Genomic DNA, 21459 nt, shown 5'->3' on the forward strand with positions numbered 1-21459 from the left:
GGAGTTTTCATAAGAGAGAATTTTCCCCTCTCTTCTAAGGTTAGCCAAAACCAAACAGTAATGTTTCAACAAGAAGTACTTCTGCAGTAGTTTCTGAATTTAAAAGTAAACACAATCTGGGTCATAAGTCTTCTAGTTGCACAGACCCGCCTGTCTGACTTCCCTTGTTATATACAGGAAATATTATTGTTAAATGTTATGCTTACAGGTAACTTCTGACTACTGTGCTGAAGTGTAGAATCTGCATTGCTGACACTGTTTTTCAGATTAGCTTTCAACAGCTGGCTCTGGCATCCGTTGAAGTAATGACAGGCATGCTAGGTGAGATTCAGAAAGGTCCTGCTCTGGGATAGAATGATAAACTGACAGCTGACTAAAAATACATCGCAAAACCTCCATGACAGCAAAGATGGGATTCTTTGCCAATGTGCTTACGCGTGAGGATGTAACTTCTTGGTGAGTCCCATGAACTTGCAACCTCACCTTTCCAGTGTACTGGCCAATGATGTATTCTGATCACTGTGACTTCCATAGGTATTCCAGACAGGTAGTTTAATGCTAATTTGGTTATTCAGCCACCACCAGTGTGGAATTAATTTCAGATGGTGTAGTATCCTCTAACAAGCAGTTTCCCCGCCCTTATTGCCCATTCTGTCTTAGATTTCTGAACTACTCAATCTTTGCGTGTCCGATAAAGACATGCAGAAGAGCAGTGGTTGAACTGAAATGCATATCAGTGTGTTACAAGGAGCTAGATATAGCATTTATACAGAGCTGTGAACAGTGATACAGTTGCTGACCCAGCTCAGGATGACACTAGTTCTGGCTATCCCAAGCAGTCATGTCAGTCGGTAGCTTCACAAAAGCGTACAACCCACAGGTTTTGCTGAGGACAAGATACTGCAGAGTCATGGGAACATTCAGATGTACTCGATGGACTTCCATCTAGCTTCACAGCATCATGACCATCCATAGAGTGGGGGATGAACACGAGCAAGCCATCTAGTAAAACTCACTTTAAATATAAAAAGCCAGACCCTCTACTGGCTACTTAAGAAAACTTATATTGTTCCAAATTTGGAACAATATTGTGATAAAAAAAAGCAGTAAACACTGAATAACTGGCTTTTCTGTGGCCGAGCTGTATTTTAGCAGGCTTGCGTTATTCTTTATCTGAATGAATTCAGCTTCTTCCATCTCCTATAGTGAGCCTGCCAGTTCCATGCTAAAACTCCTGTATTTGCTGAAATCCCATTTCAGGAGCATGTATCTAAGAGTGGGGCTACCTAAGCAAGCTGGCTCCCTTGGGCATCAGTGTTTGGGAATCACCTTTGCAATTCTCAAGTTACTATCTACTCAAGCCAAGCTACTATCTGCTCAGTAATGCATTGAAGTTTGTGTTGACACGAGATAGCTGTTGCTAGCTTAGATATTAGTGCTGTGACAGTAGCTGGAAAAGTTTGCTTTATTGTTGAAACCTCTTTATTATATGAATTTCAGAAGAATATGAAAGTTTTCATTATCAGAATATAAATGTATCGTAAGAAGGTGCTCGAGTTGCATGGCTGCAACCTTGATTTTTTTCCCCAGGTACTATTTTGCATAAGAATATGTATTTAAGATGAATAAAGTAAATTCATATTTGAAGTTCTAGAGCCTGAAACAGGTTTAGAGAAACTGCAATAACATCAAGGTCATAGAAATAACAATACTGTAAGGTTGTGGTTGCTAGTGTAAATGTGAGCTTCACTAATTGTTTCAAGATCCCGTCTTGTTTTTGCATGAGAAGAATGTATATGTGTTATTTCATTGCAATGGGGGACTCGTTCTGGAGGAAGTAATTTATCTGAATATTTAGACTTAAGACATACATGTACTTGATTCTAACATCTCCTCAGCCTCCATGTTTTCATTATTTCTGTGAATTAGAGCTGTCTCTGTGCCCCTAGCAAAGGAAGGAAGGTAATTGAGCTTCCTTTAAATATATTATTTTGTTTCTGAGAAAGCTGTTGCACACTCCTGGAGCTGCATGTTTCCACCATTTCTCTTTTATCAACTGTGCTTCCATTGGTCCAAGAAGTGTGAAGCAATGTTTGGTCTTGATGTTCTTGTGCTATTGCCAAGCTACAATGTTTTTATAGAATTTTTGACATTTCTGGCATAAAAGACCTAAAATTCATGAACATTAAATTGTAGGAAGGTCATTGGTCTTCTCTGCATGTACACAATATTTGTGAAAGGAGCTGTATGACCAGTCACTGTTTTTTCTTTTAAAAAGGCTTTGTATTATTATGAAAGAAAGGGCAAGCCAAATTAGTAAACTTAGATGAAATAAAATCCGATCACTTACTAAAAACTTAAACAGTTTTTGAGAAAGCAGTTCAGTCAGGGAGACGTGATATTAGTGAAGTTATACAACGATTGTTTCTGTACTGTTTTTCTGTTTTACAAGTACTTGTGTTCTTTGAAATTTGGATTTGGAGTGGTTACCTGTGGTAAAATAAGGCATGTAGGCCCGTCTTGGTAATCCATTTGGTATCAGTGATAATGCAGTTTGTAGGGCTGGAGTGTGCTCAGCGTCTTGCAGGTACTCTGCACCTCAGCATATAATCACGTGCTAATTTTGAGAGAGGCACCTCCACTTATTTGATTCATAAATAGTCAGTTTTCTCCTTACTATTGTGTCAGCTGTATCTTTTACTTTAAACCATCAAATTAAATAATAGTTTATGCTGGCTTTTTATTTTAGTTCATGCATTTAAAACGTGGAACTCAGATAAAAAGATAGTTTCAGAATAAATTCAGTATATTATTTATGAGTGGAGCAACACATTAGCATTGAGTTCATAATAGATCATATCGCTTTTATTCCATCTTACAAGCTTAGCAGCACAAACAGAATAATCAACATATTATTTGGCTGTCATCTGCTGAACAGAAACCAGAGATCACAAGGAGGTTTTCCCTAGCTGCAGTGATGGCCTTTTTGTTCCAAGCCCCCATCTGGGAGGGCCATGGTGTGTTATCATATGGAACGCGGGGTTTTCTGTAATCTGCTTAGCTGCACTGCAGTTTGAATCTTTATTCCATGTTTGTGTAATTTATAATTTTAATGAGACCATGGCTCTTGTGGGCTTTGAAATATATTAAAAGCTCTTTTGTGCATATGCTTTTGTTCTTGCTTAATAGGCTCAGTGTATTTAAAACTGATGAATTTTTATTCATGGATTTGGATGTCTGGGGATTAACTTAGACTGAATATCATTGCAGTCATCTATTGATGTTTGAAACTTTTTAAAATACTTGTATCTAAGTGAAGAAGAACTTACAGAACTTGTGTTTTATACATAAAAAAGCTCAGAAATAACTAATAAAATTTTATTGAGCAATGAGAAAAAGTACTGATTACAGGTTATTTTTACAGCATAAGCTCACATGAAATACAGTTTGTGCTATGAAAAAATAGGTAGTTGAATCCATGTACATGTGCATATGTAGAACTTCATAACTAAAAAATGATTTGGGAGAGCTGTCAACATTTTTGTAGAATAATAGCAGTGGCAAGCACTTGGTTTGCATTTTTTCTTCTGTTCAGGTAACTTGAAAATGTAAATACTGAGCTCACTTTTGCCTGACTGTATTTCCTTTCTCTTTTTTAATGCACCTTTTAATGCAGAGTTTGCCTATTTCATGAGAAGACGGTGCTCATAACTGGGAAGTACTGATGAAGAACATGCAGAAAGAGTCTTTGTTGCTATTGTTACATTTTCTGACAGGGCTAAACCTGGTCTTATTTGCTTTTGTATTTTTCAAATGTTTAATAATACCTTTGATTTACTACTTGGATTAAGATCTCATACTCTGTGATTCCTGTGTTCATAAACCACTATGGAGTATTCTTCAATGATGGCATTCTAATCTGAGACTAACACTGGGGATAAAATTAAGATACCTGTATTTCTTTCTAAACGGTCTTGCTGATGGTGTACATAAATAGGTTGCTTTGTTTTATGTGGAGGTTTTTTTTGATTTTTGTTTGTGGGTTTTTTGTTGGTTTTGGTTTTTTTTACCAGCAAACAATCCTCTTTGTAATGACAAATATTTTACATAAACAGCCTTTTTATCTGTCCCTGCATAGGGCAATTATTTACCCCTCTTCTATTCACTGCTTTGAGTAGTATTTCCAGAAATACCTGCATACTTCTAGAAGGTGCGTCAGCACTGGGAAGTCCAGGGGATGTGTGAGCCATGGACAACTTCGGTTTCTGTAGCGTCATAGGCTTTAAGTGCCTAATGTGAAAATTGGAATTGTAACTCTGTCTTAGATAATTAAAATTAATTTTAAATGTTTATATGTCTATGTCTCAAGTGAATTTTCTGAAATTTAAGATAACTATATTTGGAGCTATACATGTTTATTTGACCCTTGTCACATAGACACGGTGTATTTTTCTCAGTCACCAGGAAAGTTGCTGTGCTGTCTGTCAGACCTTTGCTGTTTTTCCTAACTCTGACATTGTTACAGGAAACTGTTAAGTGAATATTTCAGCATCCCTCAGAGGCTCAAACATGGCATGTACGACCATGCCTTTGCTCAGCTATTTGGATTTCACTGGTCAGCAAAAATGAGTGTATAGGGCTGCAGAGGAAGACAGAAGCCCTGAATGCATCTGACCGTTAATACAGTGTTTTATACAGGGTTGTGGGATTGTCAGGAGTTGCTTCCCGAAGGTAAACAGAACCAGTGAGAACTACTTGAAATCAGTTTTGAAAAATTGCTCATTCTTTTGTAGGTAGTCTCTAGTAGTTTAACACCAGAGGATTGCATTATGTGAATTTGTTTGCAGGATTGAGCTCCTTGTCAGTTTGAGATCAGTAGATGAAGGAGCACTTGTTGGAGACAAACTGTCAGTGCCTGCTAGAGATAATGTGAAAATCTCTTCCGGAATATCACCATGCTTTTTCAGATTTGCCAGACTGAATCCAGTGTTTCCTCCAGAGAAAACCAACAGCTAGAAATAAAAATCAAGTTCCGCCTGACCCCCTGGAATCCGCAGATTATAATTAGACTATTTCAAACATTTTATATTTATTAAGCTCTGTATCTGATATGGGAAGAATCTTTCCCAAGAAACATATATACCTTTCGTTATTCTAGTAGATGTAACATTAATTTCATGCAGAAGTTTTAAAAGACAAGTTTTATATAACAGCTCAAACATAAATATGTAATTAGCCTAGTCAGTGTGCAGTTTTTCCCTTTGTTTTGGATTTTTGGATTTTTTTAAAGTAATAATCTCAGAGTAAGTCTTTGGGAAAGAGATGGTGCAAGTTATGGGATTACCTTATGTGAAGAAAGGTGTGTGGTTAGAAGCAGAGACTGTTAGGAGAGGAGTTTCTGTTAGCTAAGGAAAAACTGAAACAGTATCACTAAATATCCAGTGAAGATTCAGAATTAGGAAGCATCATATAAAGCAAATGTTACTGGGAATTTTTTATTAGAGTGAAACATCTATTTAATATCAAGTCCAATAATTTGCTTAGCTACACTTCCATTGGCTGCAACGTCGATTTTCCTCTGTTTAAATTTTTGACAGTGTATGTTAAACTGTCTTACACAATGCCATTGGTTATCTGGAAACGATAAATCTGCTCATTGGTCTCCTAATTTTATTATGGACACAGTTAATTGTAATCCAAGATTACAGCAAACAAGATGTTAATTTCTAGACAACCGATGTACATTTCTCTCAGAGTGTGATTGTTACAGAAGCAAAGAATAGAAAGAGAATACCATTTGTGCTATCCTCACAGGAGCTGTCAATAAAAGATGTAATAGGGGATTTAGGAATCTGGAAATGGCCAACTAATTTATGTGAATCTATTTTATTTCAGCTAGAAAGACCAAGCTCTGTTTCGTCTGCACTGCATATTGCGGAGCACAGGCTGTCTATAGAAAACCAGGCGGCTGCATATGGATAGTCCCTTGATATCATTCACTTGCTGTGTAATCTTATTATGCAAAGTTCTAATCTTCACCTAGAATGAATGCCTCTGGGTCAGAATATAGTCATATCAGGGTTTTTGAGGTCATGTTTTGTGATCCTTAGCTTATTCTTCTAAGTAGGGCTGGGATTTAAAGAGTATTCCCCAGACACTAGCAGAGATAGACGGCAAAACCTGCTGCCTTTTTGGAAGACAAGACCAACATGAGGTCCCTGGTAGGATTAAACTTGATTTGTAGCTGTAGGATTTTTTAACAGATGTATTATTGGACAGGGAATAGGGGGCCACCAGCACAGCGAAATTGGATCACGATTGGCATTCTCAGGGAGTCCGCTGGCTGCTAAAACAGCAGCTGCATGTGGATTTGACTTCTTTCAGGTGAAGCGACTTCCAGTCATTTGGAAAGGATGGGATGAAAAGGAACCTTGGTGATAATTTTGATGTCTGCAAGATTTAGTACCAATGTAATGGGATTATTGGTAACACCTTCACTGCAGAAAAAGCCACCTGGCGCTATAACTGGCAGCAACTGAGAACTAATCCTTTCCCATCTCTTGGATGTCATTCATGAGGCTGAAAGTGATTTCCACCCTGCTAGCTGTGATTAATTTTATAAACAAACAAACAAAAAAAATCAAATGATGAAGGCATAGGCTATGTAAGGAAGAGGGAACAGAAGATAATAGTAATTACATTTTGCATTTTATTTGCAGCAGGGGATAAACTATATGGTTCTTGCAGAATAAAATTTGATTATTTTACATGATAAATATGGATGTGTAACCTTTATTAATCAATGTCTATGGTATAAAAACAATGTCTATTTCGGTATAAAATTTTCAACTATATGATAGTAGGTAGTACCTGGAAGTAATTACAACAGGCTTTATGCCATTAGTCTGTGATAAGGATGTTTATACAACAGATCCATTCAGTTTTCAAGGGGTCTGTGACTTAAATAATCTGTTTTATTGTGCTTAATGGTCTTATGCTGTATCTGGTGGAGTTGCCTGCTGCCAGCACTTTGTATTAAAATTAATTGCGTGATGTGGAAAAACATTCAGGCTTTTACCTTCTTGTGGTCAACAATAAGGCATTGTTTTAAAAATGTACTGATAAATAGTTTTATGAGGAAACAGAATTATATCTTACTGATGCTTGAGCTACAGTAATTGTAACACAAATATCCTGTGGGGTTTTTTTAATAAACTAGAGTTGTTTTTTTTGACTGGGCTTACTCTTACTGCGACCATTTGCTTATTAACTAGAAGTTGTTACTTAAAACTACATGGAGACTTTCCAGGATTGTAGTTATTCTGTGGAATGAACATTATATGTCTAAAGATGAACCTTAATGTTAAAAACAAAACCCCCAAGTCCTCTGAAGTCACCTTGTTAGGTTCAAACTGTGTATAATCTAGGTACTGTATATGTGCCTTATGTAGGAGCTAAGATTTTTTCATCATGATCGTGAACATCGGATAAGCCTGAGCATTTTAAAAAATCCATTGTGCCACATTCACAAACTGGGACTGGTGAAATCCATGTCTCAAGGGTTAAGAATTTATTTTAAGAGAACTGGGAATAAAATTTGAGACCTCTTCACTCATGTTCTGTCCTTGTGGTTAGTTTTACAGAATGACGGCTCTAGCAGTAGGTAGAGCTCACTCTGAACCCTGTGCTTCCTTGAATAATTTATAAATCTATCCCTCCTAATTCAGAGTTACTCAGAGACATCAGAGAGAAATATACGTGTTCAGTGTAACTGTTGGGATGTGTCATCCAGAGTCCAACAGGAAATCAGTTGCAATCAGTTTGAAACTTACTTTCAGAGACATATAGCAGTTGTTTGTAGCTTCATTTTAGTTATAGCCTGATAGCTGTTGGCATGAGAAGTTTGCATTTTCTCTTAATGAGTCTGTCGTTACGATTCCATTTGGTGCAACCAACAGTAGCTACCTACTTTGGTCAATGTCCTGCAATGTTTACACAATTCCTTTTTACCTATGATACCCATGGGTACCTGAATTCTATACTGTCTTAATATATTAATATAACACTTCTGAATAGCATGGATCTGAAATACAAGATGGTTGTGCTGTATTTTTCTGGCTGAGAAGTAATGTGAGGCTGCCTTTCTAGCAGGTGCTGTTAAGAAGTATTGATGATGTACTTCTCGCAAAAGGTAGTTGTGGTCATCAATTCACACTAGTTGTGCCGCTCTAATTGATCTGCTGTCGCTCACTCTTATCTTCCTTTTATCACCTGTAACACATTTCTGGGCTCACAGTGTTTCTGGCCCTCGGAGCAAGGAGTTAGTCCACGCTTCTCATAGTGTACTGGGTTGAGAAGAGCAAACTACTTTTCTGGCTTTTCAGAATAAATTCTGCTGAAAGTGCATTTCTCTTACAGTGAAGCTGTTTCAGCTTCTACAGGGTGTCCTGCAGTGCGCTGGGCACTGTATGTGCTAATGGAACAATTCAAGACTTTCCTGTTTTCTGTTGTATTTTGGTTCATTACTATGAAACTCATTAGCTAATATTAAGGATGATGAATCACAGATTGGTTTAAGTGGATTTATTCTGGAGATCTTTTATGTAAAAAAAAAAAAAAAGCGCAAGTACATCTTTTATAGAACAAGGAAATGAGCTTGGCAGAGAACACTTTCCCTCAAGAATGGTCTTTTTTCTTTAAAAGTAAATACTAAATGTGAAGAACAAAATCCACTTTTGACTGTATTCAGGCAAAATTCCCATTAACTTGTAGAGAGAGTTGTGCAAGTAAAGCTATGTACTTTTAAAAGCCTGCATTTAAATAGCAAAACGTCATGAAATATAGAAGGGAAGGTCTTTATTTTTAAGTAGGACATACTGTACAGGCAGCATTTTTCTTTTTAACTTACTGCATTTGCTTAGCAAGCTATATTGACACCACATAGTGAATGAGGGAAATCTTGCTGTGATTTTAATTCATGATAAAGATGATACTGAGTTTAAGGGGGACAGGTTTCCTGTAGAATATAAGACTTGCTTCAGTTACTTCAGTATGTGTGTTTTCCACCCTTAAAGAGAAATCTATAGATTTTTAAAACTCTTAAAAATTGGTGTAAGGAAGCATATTAGTTAGATTAATATCGCAGGAATTGTAGTTAGTTATCAGAATTTGACTTAAATATTTGGGGGAGGGGATCAGAAGATATTTACATAGTCCTTTTATGTGCAACAGAACTTATGCCGCTGTACTGTAGCTGAGAATAGAAAGACCTAATGCCTTATTTTTATATGCAAGTGTTTTGGCAGCGAAAGTCCACTTAAAGGAAAGCTTTGCAAAACCTCCAGAATTTCTGTCAACAACTGTATTCTTTTTCTAGTCATATTTAGGCAAGCCATTCAGGACTCCATTATTCTTAATTTTGTCTAGTTCTTCAAGCCTATTTTATTTTGTTTTGTTGTCAGGTTGCTTTTAAAGTTTTGGTTTACCCACTTGATTACTCCAGTTTTCTGTGAATGTGATTTCAGTTGTGAAATACCTTCAGTTCACTTCAGATGGTTTGATGCTTCTCTGTTTTGCTGTTGAGTGTTCAGTTTTAAATACTAGCGCTTGAAGAAAAACTGATTTTTAAGTTGCACTGTCTTCGTGTGATTAAAACTACTCTGTTGAGTGTTATTTAATAAATAACTGCATCTGAGTTACAATATGTAGTCCAGCTGGGAAGTCAAAGCCTGCATTAAAGGTATGATTACAGCTTTCCAGATTCCATTCAGCCAAGCCTAGTGGAGGGGAGGGTGTTCTCATAACTCTTGCAGATATTTAGGCATGTGGCAGGTAAGCCTGGCTGCAGTCTTGAGTAAAAGAAGCCCGGCTGAGTCAGCGGAGAGCACTGACACCATTCTCTCCCAGTAATTTATCTAGTTTGGCAAAAGGTTTTTTTTGTTTCAGCTCGTACTCAACTGAATCTTACTAATAAGCTGGTGAGAGGCATCAGTTGATTGACTGTACACATGCAAGTGTCTGCATAGTGAACTAAAGACTTCTTGATGGCATTTCGGTTTAAACTATATTAATTTCCCCAGATATATCTGATTATTTATTGTTTTTATTAACTGTTCTGTTGTTTGGTTTTTTTTTTAATATTGTCTCTCAGTTGTTAGATACAAAAGATAGTTTTGTAAATGTTAGGTTGTTTGTTATCAAATGAATGATATTCTTCTGTTTTACTATAGACTAGAGCCAGCTGAACGACGTAACACTGTACCATGCTTCGCAATGTCCTAGGAAAAACCTTTCGATTTCTTGGGTATACTGTGCAATATGGCTGCATAGCGCATTGTGCCTTTGAGTACCTTGGAGGAATTGTTGTGGTAACTTTTCATTTTCATGCCATTTAAAAGAAAATAAAATTATAATACTGAAATTGTTATATGTGATAATGCAAATAGTTTTGGTTTCTTAATTTTTTTAAAAGCTTTTTCAAAGTGGGTTTAGTAAATGCCTATTTTTTTGGAGGCAGGTCCAGCCTTTATGAAAGTTATTTCTGCTTCAGGCCTTTGTACTTTTTGCTAACTTACTGCTTGAGGCATCACTGGAGCAAATGGGAAACTATGATTAAGCATTTTGCAGGGAGTACATTCTTCCAGAAAGACCGCAGTCACTAGTAATGCCATAGGAAATGCTCATTTCCAACTCTGGGCAGATTTCTGGGTGTTTTATGCTGCCTCCCCCTCCTCCCTGTTTCTAAACCTAGCAGATACTGCTGCTGGACATGGTGGATTTTGGCTGCGAGCTGCTCTTGCAGATTCTGTGATGATTCTATTTTACAGAGGCTGAAGAAAGGGATAAGCTGGCAGAGCTTCAAGTGCTGCTCGTAATAATTTCCTGCCGATTAGGTGCTGAAATGAATCCGCAGGGGCTCATAGCACCTAGACAGTTCAGGTCCAATCCAGAGCGAATACGGAGCTGTAACAGAGTTAGAGGTGCTCTGGAGGCTGTCCTCACCTTTTAAATGTTTCAGATGTTCCTTGGAGGATCTCACTTTTTCAGTTGTTCTTTACATTACACCTTTTCTAATTTGTTAGCAAATAATTTGAATATTAATGTATTTTAGAGAAAAGTAATTGGAAATAGTAATTTTTTTCATTTATTTTTAATTTGCAGTGTTCTGGACCTTCAATGGAACCAACCATTCAAAATTCTGATATTGTCTTTTCGGAGAACCTTAGCCGCCACTTTTATTGCATTCGAAAGTATGCCTCTTTGTTGAGACCAGATTTTGCATTCCATTTGCCAGAGCTTGTCAATAACCACATTCCATTCATCCTTTATTTTTCATACATTCTTCTGTTTCTAAGTTGTAATTTTTTATAAATCTCCTCTCATTGTGTCTGATGGAAGCTAAAGTGATCAGCACATACAGCCCATCAAGCAACTCGTCAGAATTGATTCTGGAGATAGTCCATGTCACTTTTACAGCTTTGTCCCAAAAAAAGGAAAAATTTCAATTTTTTTTTTTCCTAAAACAGTTTTATTATGTGAATGTAACTTTTCTTCTCCAAGCAGGTTTGCCTTTCATGCAAACCAAGCTGTAGGTATTGCTGTGCTCAGATAGGTTGTTAGGAGAGTGACGTACTGTTTATCAAATGCCATTTTATTACTGTGTTGTAGAGTACAGTAGGCTCAAGGCCCTTGCCCACTTTATTGTGGACTCTTTCACTGTACAATCTAATGTGTATAATCAGGAGGCAAAAGTAATATAAGGTCTTATGAACGCAGATTAGACATTTGAAGTTTCACTGGAAGAATAACACTCAGACAATAACATTGAGGAACACAGAATCTGTTCCGTTCCATATATAGGTAGCAACAGGATCACATTAAAAGGCATTCATTTCATCAGAGCATTGTCAAAATGTAGTCTTAAATGCTTTATAAATTATCTCAATAACAAAGAATCTCTCCAAATGTACTTTAAAAACTGTAGAATTACACCCTGTGTAAAACGGAAGAAACAAAATTGTAGACAAGAATTTTCAGCAGATGGAATTATCGTTAATAGACATTAATATTTTTGGAGTATACACATAGATGCATGTGTATTCAGCCAAATAGTGTGTACTTAGAATTCTTCTGTTTGTTTTTGTTTCTGTTTTTTCCTCTCAGAGGAGATATTGTAATTGTGAAAAGCCCAAATGACCCCAAATCAAATATCTGTAAAAGAGTAATTGGCTTGGAAGGGGATAAAGTCTGCACAAGCAACCCTTCAGATTTCCTTAAGAGTCACAGCTATGTAAGTATTAGAGTTTCTTGCTTTGTAAATTAATGATTACTTAAGTGGGCCTGGTAGTCTATAAAGGATTTGCAATATTTGAGTATCACCATAAATCATAAAGTGTGACGTTCATAAATTATTCTTTCTTCTATATGTACAGTAAAATGTTGTAAACTCTGTTTATGGCAAGCTGTCATTCTCAGTGTCTTTTGTCCCTGTAGGAAGTGTAGGCAGATGATATTTTTGCTCTGCCCTTTGCTTTGGTCTTCTTCCCCAGGAGAATACTTGGAAATTCTCTGCATAAAGTGCACTATAGATGGCAGACTCCAGGGCTTGGTCTTAAAGCAAAACTGTTTCGGTATTTTAAACACCAAGAAGTGAAAATTTTGTCTCTGCAATAGCTTTGAAGATTTTGCTTTCAAAATTATACTTTAGCGTATCTCCGTATTTCAGTGTAAAAATATTTTAATTTTTCTGAGTATGGTTGGAAAAGTAGTAATTTTCCTAACTTGTCTGGAAAGTCAGGTAACAAGATGAAATAAAAAGGAAAAAAATATTCTTAATGCTTACTTGTCCTTGTGCGGACAGACTTACAGAAGTTTGCAAAGATTTGCGACAAAATGTTTTCAGCAACCTCTGTTTTAGGTTCTCATTAGAAAAATAATCAGAAATCATGGTTATAGAAAAATGCAGGGTTTTTTCCCCAAAAGCGTGTTTGACCGTTACCTCTGTTCAGTGTTCAGTACCTTGTGGAGCCATTAGGTTTTTCACAGGTTTTTTGAATCTTAAAGGAAAGATGTTCTACTGCCTTTTCACATCCACTTCATCCTCACAGTGTCTGGCCCATAGCTAAAGTCCCGTGCAGTGAAGCGAGAGGATTCTGTGGAACACTCCTTGCAGCCAGCTACCATTTATGATAGATAAATCCTTTAAAGAGCTTAGCTGCCATAAGGACAGCCAACTTCACCGGCATGCCTTTAGGTACCATTGCTTCACCTGTATTAAACAGCTGAAGTGGAGTCTGCCCTTGCTAAAATCAATGACAAAATTCTTGCCAACATTGCGTCTAGATTCGGTGTCTGGATTTAGTTGAGACCTAGAACCAGACAGCAAGGATACCATCCATACCCTGGTTCTGAGGGGTTGAATTTGTTGTTTCTTCCGCTCCAGTGTGAGGCAAGACATTTCAGGCACCTGCCTCTACTCTGCCCTTCTGATCAAGTGCCAGTACCACCAGAGCTTCTGTTTGCACTTCTGTCTCTTGTGGACAGAAAGAAGGAACTCATTCTCCATTATGTTTTGAAGGGGAAGACAGAGCATTTAGTTTCTCTATAAATTATGTTACTGTTTAACCAAGGAAAAAAAACAAACCAAACAAAAAGCCCAACCCACCTTTCTTACCCATTTGAAGACATTTTCTAGCTCCTATGGGAGTAGTAATTTAGATAAAATATGAATTTCACAGAGCAGAGTGACCTGTAATGGAAACCTGAATTCTGTGTACACTGATAGAAGATGCAAACTGGAAACTCTGAGCTGCTTCTTCCTCATTTGTCTGAGTCTTGAAAAGGAAGTTCAGGAAAGATTGGTACTTAACAGGATGTCAACCTTTCTGGAAACCCTGAGGTAATCAAATGAATATCCAACAGAACAATCTCTGACCTAGGTGTAAGATTTCTTGTCTTCAATTTTAATGTAAAATGTAAGGAGAAGAAGAGGGATGCAGAGTCCATTCCCTGTTCTCCTGTGTATGTTTTTCATAAAGGCTAATGTGTGGAAATACAGCAGTGACCTGCAAGCTTTCTTAGTTCTTGCATCATAACTTGTATCTAGGGGGAGAAGTGATCTAAATGGAAATGCTTTTGTTTGCTAGTGCGTATCTGGTTTCCTCCTTTCTTTAGTGGCTCGATAGAACAGATCTTTCCATCTGTTCGGAGTGACTGCCTCTACAGAGGAGTATATTCTCAGCACAGATCTGCACTTTATGCTCATAGCTTACACTAGTTTATTCACTAAGTAAATTGTTCTTGTTGGGGAGGGAAAAAGTGATACATGTCTGTGTTTAGGTAATTCTGTAATCATATTCCTTATTTCAGTGAATCACTGTGCTATGCACTTTTTCTCTTAATTCAAACACAAAATTCTTCAGCCCACAGAGCAACCGCAGATGTACAGAGAACTGGCTATTTGTTTTGTTGACACTTCCTTCAGAAGAATTACCTGAGTTGGGTTTCTGTAAATAAAGGTGGTTGAAACTGAGGAAAGACCTTGGCTAGGATCCCAAACTGCCTGGGGTGTTTAGCTGCACAATCACAGGCACTCTCTATGTGAGCGAAGCCTAGAAATTGTCCTGAGTTGTGTTGTTTAGTTTAGGCCACTAGCTTTTTCTTTTTTTTTTTTTTTAAATGAGAAATCTCTGAGTGATAGTTGAATGCAGTGACTCTGCTGTGGGTAAGGTCTGAGGATTGATTGTTTTCATTGCAGTGAACTGCTCAGCTTTCCTTGAGTAACTCCTGGTGGGGGGAGTGATAGGGATAGTTAAGTCATGTTTGCAAACTTGTTGCAGCACAGCAAATACGAAGTATCAGGTGCCAGAAATATTACCAGATTAGGTCATTTGAACACCTGCTTCACTCTTTGCCAAGGAATGGTCAGGTATTATGAGTTAGCCAGTTACTGGAGATGGCAGAACAAAGGCAGTCCAACGTACTTAACACAGCTGAGAGTGAAACCACCTCTGTGCAGCTGCTTCTCTTGTCGCCCCAAAAGGAGAATCCCTATAGTCATGTTAGTAGGAGTTGTGCTTGGTCAGCATTGACTGTGTTGATGTTAGTGTTGGCATATTTTACAGATTTTAAATTAGGGATTTTTGTGCTTAGCGCTGTCATACATGATTCTTATTCTGAAGTCTAAGAGAATGCTAAAATCAGATCCTGCTTCCAGTCCTGTTTCATTTATGAATGTACTTCTTCGGACGGCTTATATATATAGATAGGAGATTGCAGAACTCCATTTATAGTTTGCTCTCTGTAAAATTACACAGATGTGATACTTTATTTTTGCAAAAAAACAAGCAGATACATGTAGATTAAAAAAACCCCAAACAACCGAAACCTACAAACCAATCTTTTAAGCTATAATAAAAATGAAGAAATACAAAAATCATACGTAAGTTGAATAAGTTGTTCTGAAGAGCTATTTCACTTGCGCAGAAATGCACTACAGCTGTGGCAGTTATGTGAAAGTCCTCATAGTGGTATAAAAATACTTTTGGTGCTATACTTAGCTAAAGTGATACATCATGTGAGAAAAATCATTTTTGTCTGAGTGCACGAAGTGTAAGGCCATACCAAAAAACTGTCTTTGATGGAGTCATTGTTGGATTACAAGCTGACGGAACTAATCCCACATATGAAATTTACTGGTATAAATTAGGCACGTGCTTAAACTAAAATTGAACACCTTTACTTTGAACCTTTATGGTACGTGATGCTTCATATACTAAAGGTTGGAGCTTATCTGCAGAAATAATAATGAGGGAAATCTTCCTATATACATAACAAGTATAATGAAATTCCTTTTCTGAGTAAGCTGCTATAGTATTACAAATTTAGGAAAATGTAATTTTTCTTTTCATTGCCTTTTAATTGATATTTGGTACGGAATATGAGCTTTAGGCTGGCAGTTTTCCTGGGTTCTTGTTTGTTTTTTTGCTCAATGATGGTGTTTATAGATACAAGCAAGTGTATTTACTGGAATAAACATTTAAGAATGCATGACATATTTTTACTGTGTCAGAAGCAATGTGTTATGAACCCAAAAGTTAAAAAGGTAAACAACTGATTTTTAGTAATATGGTATTCAGACCTAGTTTCAATTATTAAAAAATAGCTTTACCAGTTTATTTAACATAAGATCTAAGTAATAGGGAAATTACACAATAACAGTAAACCCCTGAAATGGTCTTTAAAAAAAAGACACCTGAAATGTTAATTTTCATATTTAGGCTTTTATTTCCTGTTTTTAAAAGTCTTATTACTACAGATCCAGGTTTATAATTCAGATTGAGTATCCTATTGTTATATTTGAATTTGTTTTAATGCCATTTACTTTAGCTTTAATTTCTTTAGTACCATATGTTCTTGTGCTGTGGCTCCTATTTACAAATTCAAAAAGTGAGGGGTAAGTCATCAGATTAAAACAGCTTGTATGTCATAAACCACCAATATGGTGAGCCTTTGTGTCACTTAAATGAAAGTAGTACCTAATAATGTCACTTAATACAGCTAGAGTCTGTAAATAAGGAACTGCCTTTTGCAAGTCATAGTGATAAAAAGCTGAGATACAAATCCATATCTCAGCAACACTCTGCTGGTAATCAATCACAACACACCACTAATGCTGCGAGACTAGCTGATGTGGGGGAAGTATGTTTACCTTGTGCTAAAATGAGGTTCATTGCGGAGATGGCATCTCTTCATCCTGTGGTTAACTCCAGAGCTAACATAATTCCGAAGATAATGCATCTTACTGTGTTTGCAGATCAGAGGGGTGGTCTTACACAGCACTATTAACTCTTAAACAGTCCTTATCACGCAGTAAGAATGTTATGTGGATACTACGAATAATGTAATGTTAATGTAAACAGCACAACAGCTTGATCACTGGACAGTACTACAGATTTTGGATGCACAATGTAAGACACTGAAAAGTAGTTTAATATTTCAGAATGCTCAATACCATTGGATAGTTTCTTGGCAATATCCCAAATAGCAATTAAAAATAAAGTTCTCAGAACACTAGTTCTTTTTCCTTTGTCCTTAGCATCTTAATAGCTAGTTTGCACCCATGGTTTAGTATTTCAGTAATCTAAATTTTAACATTTCCTGGTCAGGAGAAAGGAAATATCTTACTCTTTTTCTCCTTAGTTCTAAAGTTCTAGAGGCCTGAGGGAAAGTTATGCCTTAATATTAAGCAGCAGGTATGTTAAATGTCTGGTGGGAGAGGGGAACTGGCTTGGTCTATTTTAGTTTGCAGATTTGTTCGGTTTGCTGATGCCTCTATATGCCAGTACAGAGAGTTCATGACTAGAGCTAATCTTGAACTTTCTGAGAAGGAATTTTAAATCAAAATTCTGATTTGTCAAAACTAAATTATTCAAGGAAAAAGAAACACAAACAATTTTACCAATCTACTTCCCAATATTTCCAGAGTTTCTTCTGCTTTAGTGGATTGATCTGCTGACCTTTGCAGTTTTGTTTTTTTGATATTTCAAGAACATATGAGTGGCGTGACTTGACACAACAGCACTGGTACCGTTCACCATAGCTTATCCTCCTGTCTGTGGGGTCAGAGGGGTAGGTGGCCAGACATAAGCACGCCTGCACCATGGCTCAGGCACAGGACAGCAGCGAGAGGCACAGCTTAAACACAGCTCCTGAATGAGCTCCCACCGAGGTTTCTTACATCTCTTTCTCAAACAGCTCTTTCTTCCCTGCAGGCTGAACCGGGATGAGAGCTGTGCCATAGCAGCTGGTCTTGAGCACAGGCCAGCTACACCAGGGTGGGGGAGAGTACTGCCCAGGCTCTGACACATTGCCCTGGTTCTTCTGTTCAGCCAATTCATTCCTGAAGGAAAACCATAAAGAAATCTTTTTGTTGATTTGAGGGAAAGTTGTTTCAAGATCACTAATTTCTCTCTTCATTCCACTAGGTGCTTTTCCTCTGTTGGAATACAGTCTTGACTGTACTGGTCAGATCAGTTTGAACTGTCAAGATTTTATGATTCCGTTATTATTCTGCTCCAAGTTCAGTAATAACTTCTAGGAAGCTGCTCAGGATGATGAAACCAACTATTCAAGGACTGATGATTTTGAGCACAAGGTTAGGTTGCTTATATTAGCTTCACATCTAGATGAAGGACCTATTTCATTACTTTTTCTCCTTTATATGTACTAGCTAAGGCCTTCCAGCTGTCTTAAATGATGAGATCATGCAGAGCTGAGGCCTTAGACTGATTAGCAGAGATTCAGGTCACTCCTGATGGAGCTGACAGATGATACTTTTAAGATTCCTTAACCCTGCTCAGAGTATTCATTGGCCATTGTTGCTACCAGGCTTACTAGCTAGATCACTGTGTACAGCTGTGCCCAGGGCATACCAGTGATGGTAATGGGTTTTGTGTTTTAGCCAGTAAGTTCCAGCTGGGGTTTGAACCTGTAGGTTTTTTTGTTCTCAAACCTATACTTTAGGGTGAATCTGTTACATCGTCTGTTTTCTGGAGAAGAAAGTAACCAAATCCTTCTTACTGATTGCTGTGAGAAAAGTCTATGCAAACTGCTAAGTAATCTTGGCTGGATTTGTAAGCAATATTTTCTTCCAAAATGTAAATCTTCTATGAATCAAGAAAGCTAATAATAGTTTGGACTGATGAATCACAGAAATATTCTGAATTTTTTTTCAGGAGTTCCTCAGTGTAGCTAGGAGATTTGTTTTTGAAAGTTTCAGCCTATGAACATCTATAAAATATGAAAAATTTCAAAGCCGTAGTGTATTAAAAAGCTTAGACGACTTTTCACTACTTAAAGTGATTTTTTTTTTCAAAAGAGAACCATTGTATTATGCAAGGAGAGATGCTGTAAAAAGTATGTGCAAAATCTGCATGTTATTCTTAATGAGAGCAGTATTTGGTCATAGTTTTTATTCTATTAATTTTAAGTTAGTTTTAATTTTAACTGATAATATTTTTAGAAAAGGAATGACGGCTAATAATTCAAATTCAGGGTTGCAGCTAGAGATTTTAAAATTTGGATATATAGCTTTTCAGGCTGATTCAGATCAGCACATTTAACGATACCCTCTAGATCAGAATATTAAATGAGAATATTTATAGAAGTAAATAACGCATGCAAGTGTTTGAATTATTATTTAACACAGATGGAAACTTTTGCAACAGCCAAAAAGTGATACTGAGAGAAAGGAGATCTTTTCATCATTTGGCTGGTGTAGATACTTCTGATGTGAAAATTCTGTGACCTTCCCCCCAAAGCAGCGAGCGCGTGATCAAACCTTTGAAGTTCCAAGTAAGCGAGCTCAGGAACAGCAGTAGCTATTTGTGCATTACACAAAGTTTGGAAGGAGAAACAATGGTAAAAACTAAACATTCAGATAACCAATGAATGCTTTGTCAGATTACTGTAACAGCTTCCCCAAATTTTTATTGAAGAACAACGCTCAACTGGTGTGCTTGCACGACAGAGAAAAATGCCTTACAAATTCAAATCTAGGTTAATATACCTTAGTTTCCTTGTAGTATGAGTTAACATTGCTACCATTGAAGGTTATGTGATTTTAACACTGGTTAATAATTAATTTCAAAACTTAAAGATAGACAAGTCTTCATATTTTCACTTTTTATAAACTTTCGACTAAAACAACCAATGACTTAATATAGAGAATGGATTCATAATATAAATATTTCATCACAGTGAATTTAGTTGCTGTATAGAAACCTGTTAGTGTTTCACTGTTATCTTTTCTCATAATCATCTGGACCACGGTCATGATGTATTCTTTTTAATCTGTGTATTTAAACCAATGGGCCAAGTACATTATGTCTTATTCTTGAGCTGCTTAAACTGTTGGATAAGTGAAAGGAAAATGCTAAACTGTTTGGAAGTACCTATGAATTTCAGGTAAATTCATTCTTTTGTATTCTTTTAAGATGCATTAAATTCCAGGTAATTCAGCCCTTTAGTGATACTTAGATGATGTTGATTTAAGATGTGCGGCACTGTTAAGGTTCCAGTGTGGTTGCTACCATTTCACAGCTTTTTCCGACACAAAAAAGGAAATGTAAATGCTTATCCTGATTTTGAAAATACGGAGCTGATTAATGTTGCTGGGTTTTATATAGATGGCAACCTTAATATGAACAGCCTTTATGACAACCCTACAGAAATGGTGCCTAGAGCAACTGGATCATTGAAATAGAGTATCTGTTAGGCATTATTCACTCTTGGTTCTGAATTAATACATAACGGATTAAGGAATAGTTACGTGAGACTTTAAGTATAGTGATAAAACAAACTCCCGCATTTCTATGGTGTATATTTTATCCTAACTAGATGCAATTTACTTAAATAAGGCAATTTAATCAGTATTTAGTAAATTTGTCATTTGATATTGTAGATTCTTTCATCATATTTCACTTTAATCAAGAAAGGTAACACCTGTGGTTTATGCACAAAAGCTTCTTTTGTTAAATGAACACCCGCAGGCCATGAAGCAATTACATTTGTTGCTTGTACCAAAGTAGGAGGCACTTAAATAGACCTTAGCAGGGATAGATGAGAATTTGCAGACTTTATTCTTTTGTCCAGCACTGAGATTAGTTCTTATCATAGCTCAGAAAGGAAGCCTCTGAACTGAAAAGAAAAGATGGGAATGGTTTAAAGTTCTTCTTAAGTTTGAAACTTTGATATTGCTGGAGGTGATGTGAATACCTGTGACCCTACGGAAGTTCAAACTTCATCTACTCCCAGCTGATTGTACATGCTGATGTTCTTTGACAAATGCCGACCGCTTGGAATTCCAAAAGGAGAGTTTGCCAGAGATTCGTGTTTATAATTCTCCACTTATTTATTAAAAATATCTATTTCTCCACCCCAAAGTCCCCCAAAATCACAAAGCAAAAAAAACCCCCACCAAACAAAAAAAAAAAACACCTATTTTCATGTAGTTGAGTTTGGGGGTATTTTTGAGGCAGATAATTTAATCCATTGGTCTTATTTGCAGTGTATGTGTCTTCTAGTATGCCAGTTAGTGCAGCACAGGCATCTCATCTCTTGATTTTGAAGTTAGTGAGATTACTCAAAGAACAAAGTTTGGTGTCGTGTAAAAAGACCAAAAGAATGTAATTCTTTGTTGATTCCCCCTGCCTATTTTTGTAAATTAATGTTTTATGCTAGTATGTACGCATCAAATACCTGACCTGGACTTCAGTTTTGTAACTTCAACTACACCACCGAGTAAATGACAACAGCCCTGCAAATTTAGCCAGTTTGTTGCAGTGAAAGATATTTATCTGGGCTGAAACAGAACAAGCTACTGCTACAAGCTCCGTTGTTCTTAATGATAATCTTGCTCTTCTAGTCTGGCTGCTCCTGTCCTAGAGCCCTCAGAGCCTT

General features: G+C 36.9%; 1 protein-coding gene across 1 annotated transcript in view; it reads left to right on the top strand.

Moving 5' to 3' along the window:
- IMMP1L (inner mitochondrial membrane peptidase subunit 1) overlaps positions 1-21459 on the top strand; it is a 36764-nt gene that overhangs the window by 6368 nt on the left and 8937 nt on the right. Inside the window, exons 2-4 of the mRNA XM_075094922.1 lie at positions 10230-10367; positions 11161-11249; positions 12163-12289. Of these exons, the coding sequence (XP_074951023.1) occupies positions 10263-10367; positions 11161-11249; positions 12163-12289 (321 nt within the window). The 5' untranslated portion in view covers positions 10230-10262. The remainder of the gene's footprint in view (positions 1-10229; positions 10368-11160; positions 11250-12162; positions 12290-21459) is intronic.

This window comes from Phalacrocorax aristotelis, chromosome 5, assembly GCF_949628215.1.
Source record: "Phalacrocorax aristotelis chromosome 5, bGulAri2.1, whole genome shotgun sequence".
NCBI lineage: Eukaryota > Metazoa > Chordata > Aves > Suliformes > Phalacrocoracidae > Phalacrocorax > Phalacrocorax aristotelis.